The sequence below is a fragment of the Bison bison genome, unplaced genomic scaffold (assembly GCF_000754665.1).
Source record: "Bison bison bison isolate TAMUID 2011002044 unplaced genomic scaffold, Bison_UMD1.0 scf7180017864471, whole genome shotgun sequence".
NCBI lineage: Eukaryota > Metazoa > Chordata > Mammalia > Artiodactyla > Bovidae > Bison > Bison bison.
Genome location: NW_011495032.1, coordinates 25,425,996 through 25,436,051, shown reverse-complemented (window position 1 = coordinate 25,436,051; position 10,056 = coordinate 25,425,996). Strand labels below are relative to the sequence as shown.

At 40.1% G+C, this 10,056-nt stretch overlaps 2 protein-coding genes across 8 annotated transcripts in view; one reads left to right on the top strand and one right to left on the bottom strand.

The window, feature by feature from the left end:
• Positions 1-7,720, bottom strand: part of CARF (calcium responsive transcription factor) — a 79,358-nt gene extending 71,638 nt beyond the window's left edge. For 4 of the 7 annotated variants that reach the window (XR_827139.1, XR_827140.1, XM_010860995.1 and 1 more), the window contains exons 1-3: positions 7,619-7,720; positions 2,926-3,101; positions 2,308-2,429 (exon numbers count right to left, since the gene is read on the bottom strand). The gene's annotated coding sequence lies outside the window, so the exon portion shown is untranslated. The remainder of the gene's footprint in view (positions 1-2,307; positions 2,430-2,925; positions 3,102-7,618) is intronic. The other 3 variants (XM_010860998.1, XM_010860996.1, XM_010860997.1) reach the window with 1 other exon arrangement.
• Positions 7,721-7,803: 83 nt separating this feature from the next.
• Positions 7,804-10,056, top strand: part of WDR12 (WD repeat domain 12) — a 24,890-nt gene continuing 22,637 nt past the window's right edge. The window contains exon 1 of the mRNA XM_010860992.1: positions 7,804-8,503. Coding sequence (XP_010859294.1) covers positions 8,463-8,503 — 41 coding nt within the window. The 5' untranslated portion in view covers positions 7,804-8,462. The remainder of the gene's footprint in view (positions 8,504-10,056) is intronic.

Here is a 10,056-nt window from a genome sequence, read left to right as displayed (position 1 = left end):
AGAAAACGAAGATCATGGCATCCGGTCCCACCACTTCATGGGAAATAGATGGGGAAACAGTGGAAACAGTGTCAGACTTTATTTTTCTGGGCTCCAAAATCACTACAGATGGTGACTGCAGCCATGAAACTAAAAGACGCTTACTCCTTGGAAGGAAAGTTATGACCAACCTAGATAGCATATTCAAAAGCAGAGACATTACTTTGCCAACAAAGGTCCAGTCTAGTCAAGGCTATGGTTTTTCCTGTGGTCATGTATGGATGTGAGAGAAGAAGGCTGAGCGCCGAAGAATTGATGCTTTTGAACTGTGGTGTTTGTGAAGACTCTTGAGAGTCCTTTGGACTGCAAGGAGATCCAACCAGTCCATTCTGAAGGAGATCAGCCCTGGGATTTCTTTGGAAGGAATGATGCTAAAGCTGAAACCCCAGTACTTTGGCCACCTCATGTGAAGAGTTGACTCATTGGAAAAAACTCTGATGCTGGGAGGGATTGGGGGCAAGAGGAGAAGGGGACGACAGAGGATGAGATGGCTGGATGGCATCACTGACTCTATGGACTTGAGTCTCAGTGAACTCCGGGAGTTGGTGATGGACAGGGAGGCTTGGCGTGCTGCGATTCATGGGGTCGCAAAGAGTTGGACACGACTGAGCGACTGATCTGATCTGATCTCCAGGGGAATCTTTCCGACCCAGGGATCAAACCCTGGGTTGCAGTCAGATTCTTTACCATCTGAATCACCACAGAAGCTCACTTAATAATTACTAGCTAGAATTATTAATAATTATTCTTATTCTGTGATGTAGGACCTAGTATCAACAATTTACAAAAAAGTAAACTGAGGCTCACCGCAAAGTTATACAGTTATCATTTACTGAGCACTTACCACAGTAAAGCACTAGGCTCAGTGTTTTATACATGTCATTCTATTTAATCCTTTCAACAACCCTGTGCTTCAGTTACTTGGTCCAGTTTTACATGTAAGGCATTAAGACTTATTTGTTGTTGTTAGTCATCAAGTCATGTCTGACTCTTTGTGACCCATGGACTGTAACCTACCAGACTCCTCTGTCCATGGGATTTTCCAAGCAAAAATACTGGAGTGGGTTGCCATTTCCTTCTCCAGGGGATCTTCGCAACTCAGAGATGGAAACTGCACCTCCTGTGTCTTCTGCATTAAAGGCAATTCTTTACTGCTGAGCCACCAGGGAATCCCTTTCTTCATCAGTCATGGCTTTAAAGTTTTGTTTTGTTTTTGATAGGTTAGCAAACTAAACGTGCTAAAGAAATTCTTCTTTCATTTCTGTTCTCAACTATTCCTGGTTGAAATTTAATTATAGGCAGTCCCTAACACACAAAAGCCCTCCTACAAGAAATCTAAACATCTCTGACCTCATGAAAAAGCTAGAATTCTAACTATGCAGGAATTGCAGTCACTGAGAAAATATTCTGTAAACAGATCCAAAAGCAGACCTTAGGACAGAGAGGTAAAAAGTGAAAACAGCTTAGGGGAAAAATTCTGAAAACTTACTCTCAGTTTCCTAATATGTGCCCTGATTCCACTGCAAATCACCCCTTACTGGTTTACTTACATTTTTCTTCATTTACTTTCCCTTACCCTATTTGAAAATTGATCAATGAAATTTTCATTGGAGTTAACAAGGATTTTTTTCTTAAAAAGAAAAACTCTGGAGAGATTATCAGTCATTGACAAATTTGTATATATATTTATATAATAACTCTTTTCCTTTAACATATGTTAAAAACAACTACCCTGAAAAATTGGAACTTGGAGGTTAGAAAGCAAGCACATTTGAGGCTCGGAGCACTTTAAAAGGGATTTTGCAGGCCTGAGTGAGATGCTGCAGTGAAGAGGGAGGGCAGGATGAATGCCCTGGAGAAGTACACTAGTGAAAGTGAAAGTGAAGTCGCTCAGTCGTGTCCGCGACCCCATGGACTGCAGCCCACCAGGCTCCTCCGTCCATGGGATTTTCCAGGCAAGAGTACTGGAGTCGGTGCCATCGCCTTCTCCGGGAGAAGTGCACTAGTGAAAGTGAAAGTGAAAGTGAAGGTCGCTCAGTTGTGTCCCACTCTTTGTGACCCCATGGACTGTATTCTCTGAATTCTCCAAGTCAGAATACTGGAGTGGGTAGTCTTTCCCTTCTCCAGGGGATCTTCCCAACCCAGGGATTGAATCCAGGTCTCCAGCATTGCAGGCGGATTCTTTACCGGCTGAGCCACAGGGGAAGCCCACACTAGTGAAGGGATGGGATAATAACACAGGACGCTTGCCACATTTAAACTACTTACTTCAGAACTTTGACCAGACTGGAATTTTGCAAATGGAAGAAAGGTAACTTCTTTCCTACTGTCTTCTGGAAATTCAAAACTCAAAATTTTCCTTTATGCAGTACGTTTAGTATGGAGTAGTACTACATGATAAAAAAAGGTTTTTGTGGTTATTATAAGAAAAAATGGGTATCAATATCTGTTGACCTGATTTATTGTTGAAATGGAGATTAAAAATACTTTTAAAATTAGACATCCTTTTCAAAAAATAATTTGAATAAAGTGAAAACTATTACTCCTGCCTTCCCTAATTCTTCCATAAATTTGCATTATACTCCTCAATCCTGACAACTTCAGTGACTTAAAATACCCAAATTTTCCATCTAACCTCAATGTCAGCACATACTATAGATTATTATCCCTAACTTTCAATTAACCACCTCCAAGTAAAGTTTCAAAGAATGAAGATATTAAGACTAAATTGCTAGGAATAAAACGTTCTCTTCCAACTGGTAACCATAAACAAAACAAAGTACCCATACATAAAGTGTAATTTGACTTTTTCATTAATATATAATAGATAATAGTTAACTTTTATAGAGCTGTTACTTTCAATTAGTCAAAAAATAAAATTATTACCTTCAGGCAGTAGCTCAAGTTTAAATTCAGGTCTTACGCATTCTACTATCCCCAGAAATACAGAGAGGTATTCCCTCCTTTCCACTGAATTTCTTCCTTTGGGGAGCACTAAATCATGATGGTTGTGACTTCATTTATGTGAAAGTTATAATTATGTCTTCACAGCAGCATTTTTTCTGTAAGGAGAAGGTATTCAATGTATATTTATTTTCCTACACATAGAGAAATCTACTAGCTTTTGTTATGCAGATTTTACTGTAGCCATTACCAGTCTGGTATAGTTAACCCAACAATTAACTCAAAGTGAAACAAAGACTGGAACTACCTTTATGGAAGGCAGCCATTACCTCTCTGTGCTGGGCATTCAGACTAAGGCCTTGTTTCAAACTCTCACATTCTGTAACTACTACACAAACAAAGATGTTCACAGGAAATTGCATTTTTCTCCACAAAGGAAATATTTACTGATTGGACATATTTACTAATTTTGAGCCACAGATGCTTGAGAATAAAGGCCCCCCTCCTTAGACAGCACCTCCTATAAAATCTTGGAATTAAATTGATAAGCTTACTTCCTAAGTAGTATGGAATGGGATAAAGAGAACAGAGAGAAAAAAAGAAAGCATTAAATCTATAATCTAAGGTTAAAAATAACTGCCGTTCAGAACCCACACTAAGGCCATTAAATTTTGCTGGCAAACTGCTTTATAGAATATTTCACGTCACATTTTAAAAAGTGGATTTTATCGTATACCGAAAGCAAATAGGAAGAATTGTTAAATTAGAATGTTTTAAATTTATAGGAAAAAAGGGCTTTTTATTATTTATACACATGTATTGAATACATGGTAGAGGGGAAGACACAATTCACACTGTACTCAAATCTCAGTGGACTGTAATAGGGCTACCTCTGTTTTGACTTTGTTCAACAGCAAATTTATTTGCTCAAAACATTAAAGATAATTCTCACTGTTAAGTTCTAAAAAATTGTCTTAATATTTGATTGCTTTGTTGTTGTTTTCTCTAGAGGCTTTTGTGTGGTAAAATTTATCTGTTAAAAGCCAATAATCTAAGAGTAAATCCCAAAACAAGTTAATTGGAAGATGAAGCCACTTAAGTTTAGCTGCTGCTGCTAAGTCGCTTCAGTCATGTCCGACTCTATGCGACCCCATAGACAGCAGCCCAGCAGGCTCCCCCGTCCATGGGATTCTCCAGGCAAGAGTACTAGAGTGGGGTGCCATTGCCTTCTCCGACTTAAGTTAGGGTTTCTCTTAATTCTAGGTACCTTGATTAATGTCCCGAGATTTAAAAGATATTAAAATCTTATATTTAAAATCAGTGTCTGACCTTTATTAACTACATTAAAAAAATACTGCTCAAAAGTACTTTAGAAAATACAATTTCCCTCATCTTTTAGGGTAGGTAAACAACACAATGTTCCTTCTATGATGTATACAAAATTGCTATGAATCAGTGGTGTCAAAAATTACATCAAGACTCCTAGTTCACAAATATTTTATAGAGTATTTTTTAACAGATGGACTTTGAAAGTTACAGTGTGTTAGAGCAACATCAAAATGGTAAATTTACTCAAATATATATAAACAATAAGCAATCCATTTCAACTTTTCATTTTTCAGTGAAAAAAACTTAAGGTCACTATTCATAGTATTTCTTTTATTTAAGGTTTGCCCTCTCTCCTGGAGAAGGAAATGGCGACTTACTCCAGTACTCTTGCCTGGAAAATCTCATGGACAGAGGAGCCTAATGGGCTGCAGTCCTTGTGGTCACAAAGAGTTGGGCACGACTGAGCGACTTCACCTTCACACATTGGAGAAGGAAATGGCAACCCACTCCAGTGTTCTTGCCTGGAGAGTGCCCAGGATGGGGGAGCCTGGTGGGCTACCATCTATGGAGTCGAAAAGAGTTGGACATGGTTGAAGCGACTCAGCAGCAGCAGCAGCCCTCTCTAGAAACTTCCCTGTAACCTTGGTTTCTACTTATTTCTTACCCTGTACATACCTCTTTTTATCTCTTTGCTCTTTGAGGGATTTACAAATTATTTCATTTAATCTCCACAATGATTCTGAGATAGACCTTATTTCTCTATTTATAGATAAGAAAACCAAAGGTGTCAAGTAACTTGCTTAAGATCACAGAACATTACAGCTCAGATTCAAAACTAAGAAGGAAAAAAATCACCAAAATCAATAGGACTCCAACACCCACGCCATCTTTGTATAAATATCATACCACACCATGCCATTACATACAGAAAAAAAAAAAGTTTAATAAAGAGAAACATTTTCCAACTGTGGTTATCCAAACAACAAAGAGTCTTCATAAGCACCTTAGTAAACAAATCATGTAGGAAATCATTAGAACCAAAAGCTTGAAGTTAATGTTCTAATACAGTTAAGAAAAACATTCAAAAGTAAAAATACTAATTACTCTAGGTATTATGTAAAGGAAACACCGAATATGACACATAAGCCACTGATGAAATAAAACCAAAGGTCTCATACTAGGTGTTCAGGTATCTTGGAACACCTTAACTAGAATTGTTACAATAACTAAAAATAATATATATATATATATCCATATAAGGGATACATATCCATATAAGGGATATAATACTGTATCCCTTAACTAAAGGTCTCAAGTTAAATGAAAAGTGTATTTTAGTGAATTCAACATTCTACTTTGCAAGTTGAAGTTTTATCTTATTAAGCTCATATTTAGGTTCTGTATCTTACTGATCATAGAAAAATTTTTCATTCGAATTAGGATGAACCTGTATTGAGTAGTATTGTCTTATTTTGATAAATTTCAAATTAATGATAGCTAAAAGTGAATTAACCTGAGTACACATTTAAAGCTGCATTTTAACAAATAATATATTATCAACTATCAAAAATTATCTGAAGAACCTATAAGATTTATTTCAGGTTCTGATTTTAAATTCAGACAATTTTACTACTGTAACTAAAGAATCACTTATGATTAAAGGCAAATGATGTTTAAAGCTGTCAAATTTCTTTTTACTTCCACCAAATTCAAAACTATGTTATTACACAGCAAGACTTCAATTGAGAGTTCCAAGTTTCACGTGGTCTAGATAATGCACACAACCCTCACCATGACAATGAATCACGTGGTTGCATGGCCACCGCTTCTATCTGCAAGCCCAGTCCTTTCCTAGACCCATTAGCAGAGGTTTTCTCTTATTCCTCTAACCATGAGGCTAGTCTTTCTTAAGTTGTTCACATCAGCAGAGCTCCTAGTTAAACTAATACGTAAAGAACAACCATGGAATAGTTGACATCTACTATTAGGCACTTAATCCCACTGCTGACCAAGATGTGGCACAGAGAGGTTAATAAATAAGAAGCTGAGGCAGGATTAGAACCCAGGCCTTCAGGTTCCACAGTCCGCATTCCAGGAAGGTGAGTAAACTGAAAATGCTCCTAGTTTCATTATCACTGCGCTCTATTAGCAGATTATTTTTCGCTTATAATTCCTCAAATTCCTTCTCATAGTCTATGGTTGACTTAAATATCATGTCTTTTGTAGTACATCTTTAAGCAACGTAATAGAGGAACGCTTCAGTTGTCTACATCTGCACACAGCCCGCTTTGCCAAAACCTTGCAATCCTGTTGTGCCTTACTCTAAAATACTCTCTTTAAGCCTCCCTCTTGAAGCTTTTCTGGCGAACGCCTTAAAAAGCGACTGTGAGAGCTGGATAGTATCTCTCTCCATCCATCCTCCCTCAGAAAAACAACTACATTCCATTAGAATAGTTGTCCGGACCATTTAAAAATAAGATATAGGCCTCTGGGTAATGTCAAGAACAAAGTAAAAAAAAAAAAAAAGCGCAGGGAGAAGGTGTGGGAGGACGCCTTTCGCTTTCCATAAGGAAGGTCTAAAAGTGAAAGTGAAAGTGAAGTCGCTCAGTCTTGTCCGACTCTTTGCGATCCCATGGACTGTAGCCTACGAGGCTCCTCAGTCCATGGAATTTTCCAGGCAAGCGTACTGGAGTGGGTTCCCATTTGCTTCTCCTGGGGATCTTCCCAACCCAGGGATTGAACCTGGGTCTCCCGCATTGCAGTCAGACGCTTTACCCTCTGAGCGACCAGGGAAGCCTAAGGAAGGTATAAAGGATCTCATAAACAGAAAAAAGAACCCTGAAAAGCGGGGCCGCGCAAAGGACCACAGAGTGGGCGCTCCCGCCCAGGGGTCCAGTCCTCCTCCTCCGTGCCAGTGCGTACTCAGGCTCGGCAGCCCTCCTCACTACACCGAACTTGCACCTCCTCCAGCCTGCCTGTCCAGGGCCCGGGGCCCCCGTCCGGGCGGGGGCGGGGAGGGGAGCAATAGGCCTCTTCAGGTGGGGCCCCGAACACGGCCCGAGGCGAGGCCCGGAAGACGCCACTGAGGCCCGCGGCGCCCGGGGGCGGGGGCTGGCGGTTGCTCAGGGACCCGGCGGGTCAGGAGGTGACAGGAGGAGGAGGCAGCAGAAAGAAAAGGGGGGGAGGGGGCGGGTTGGGAGGTAGCGTCTCGCCCGCCGGCGGAGACAGCTCTGCCAAACCTCCGACTTCCCCAACCCCGCCGCCGCAGAGCGCCCTAGAGGGCGAGAAGGGAAGTCCACAAAGTGCTGGAGCAGAGGGGAGAAAATTCAAAACGAGTCTACTCAACCTCGTCTTGGTTCCGAGGCCGCGCCATGGAGACCAGTACAGTGCGCAGCCGCGGCCCAACGGGAGCGCGCAGCGCAGCCGCTTTAGAAAAGATCCTGATCAGCCACCGTCGCGTGTTTCCTTTCTGATTGGTTCTTTTTTTTTTTTTTTTTCGTATCCCCGCCTCTCACCTGGATCTAAAGCCTGAGGCTAGTAGAGAAATCTCGGTAGACTGAGAGTTTTGATTGGAAGTATGCTTAGAAATTAAACCCGGAAAGACTTTAGCAAATTAAAGCTGAAGGCCAAGGAAATATAATAGGTCGTTGCCTGGAGTCGGGACGGTTTAGTGCAAAAAAGATAGCCTGAGGGCAGCGTGGTAAAAAAGACTACAATTCCCAGTGGCTACATTATCTGAGGAGCGCTGCTTTCTGGGAGTTGTAGTATCTAGGAGCTGTGTTTGGATTATCGCGACTAAGGATAGCCTGCGAACATTTCAAACGGAGAGAAGTCGGTTTGAAACGGGCCTCTTTCTATCTCCATAATCGATCGCAATCTTAAATATATATTTTTTAAAAAATACAAAAAAAAAAAATTGAAGAGACGCGACGCCTTTAAAACTATGCCTCACTAATCGACGACTCCTACTCTAGGAATAGGTAGTTGATGTTTATGGGCTGGATCTTGAGGAAGGGCAGCCTCGTGGTGCCTTTGGGCTGAGGCCCAGGCAAAGAAAGCGGAAGCCCTGGGATCGACTGCATCTTTTCTCTGACACGTGCAGCCTCATTTTGAGATCCTTGTTTTTGTAGTCCTGAAAGACCAGAGTGCAGATTGTGTGACTGTTACTCATACGTTTCTCTAGATACGCCATGGCTCAGCTCCAGACACGCTTCTTCACTGACAAGAAGAAGTAAGTGAGCGTACTCCCTTTCTCGCCCTTCCTCACTCCCTCCCCTCCCCCGCCCCGGGCCCCCGGAATTCGTTCGTAGGACCTCTTCCATGTGACCTTGTGCATCCCTGGTTGTCTTTGCCGTCAATTTACCTGTTCCCTTTTTGACTGGATTCGTCGCTTCAGCGCGTTTTCTGCGGTGCCTCCGAGGACTTCTCAAGAATCACCCATCGTTCCTGCCTAGCTTCTCAGGCTGTACATAATTTGAATTGTAAGGGTAGAGAGACCTGAGGGTTTCAGGTTTGCTTCCTGATTTAAGTGTATTATGCAACTGAGCAGTGAACAACGGACCAAATCGTTAGAGTCTGGCGGCTAGTGGTGTTGTCTGAAAACATGAACTTCATCTTCTTAAGTAGGTGATAGATGATGTTTTTCCAAACCAGGCTAGAAGGTGGAGCTCCCAATAGGGAGTTGGTAGAACTGATTTTTGCTAAAAGTGTGAAGTCAATTCAGTTATAATTTTGGGTATTTATATACATATATCTACACATATACGTATACATGTTACATATGTGTGTATACATATATACACACCCATATGTGTATACGTATATGTATATGAACATTTTACCAATTTTACAAATGGTCCCCAGATACATAGCAATCGTTGAAACCTAATTATATTCTGCTTTGTGGCATATATTACACTTTTAATGTTTCTTTTTGTTTGCCTAGTCTCTTCAACTATATTTTAAGTCTCCTGATGGTAGAGACTGCAGTTATGCTAATTGGATTGATTGAGTCAACAAATGTTTGTCTAGTTTTTCTGGTACTGATGATAAATAATAAATATAAGCTGTATTAACAAGTTAATGTCAGCTAAAAACAAAAAAACTCCCACATCAATTAAGATTACATTTTTAATCCGTTTTTAGTTTTATGAATTGACCTGGTAAATCATACTTACACCTCTTGTACTGTTGCATACAGCGTATATGAATTGTATATGAGTATATATACTGAGTCTGAATAGTTCTAAAGGAAAATGGTGATGCAATAGCATGACTGCTGTATTTTTTCTAATTAAAAGGTTTATGGAGATTATTGTTGATTCACACAAAATTTTAAGAAATACTAGAGCAACTGCAACTCTATCTAAATGGCTGTGATAAATGGATAAATGCCAAATGTGTGTATATGTGTTTGTTTATATATTTAGATTTTCCCAAAAGTTAACAAAATCTAGAAATTAAACTTCTTTCTTCTCCCATATTATTATTATATAATAATATGTTCTGATCAGTAAAACGAAGAGGGAAAGTAGATTTATTCATGTATATGCATATAATTTGCCATGAAGTGATAGGACCGGATGCCATGCTCTTAGTTTTCTAAGATTTGCCATCACTTCATGGCAAATAGAAGGGGAAACAGTGGAAACAATGGCAGACTTTATTTTTTTGGGCTGCAGCCATGAAATTAAAAGACACTTACTCCTTGGAAGAAAAGTTATGACCAACCTAGACAGCGTATTAAAAAGCAGAGACATTATTTTGCCAACAAATGTCCGTCTA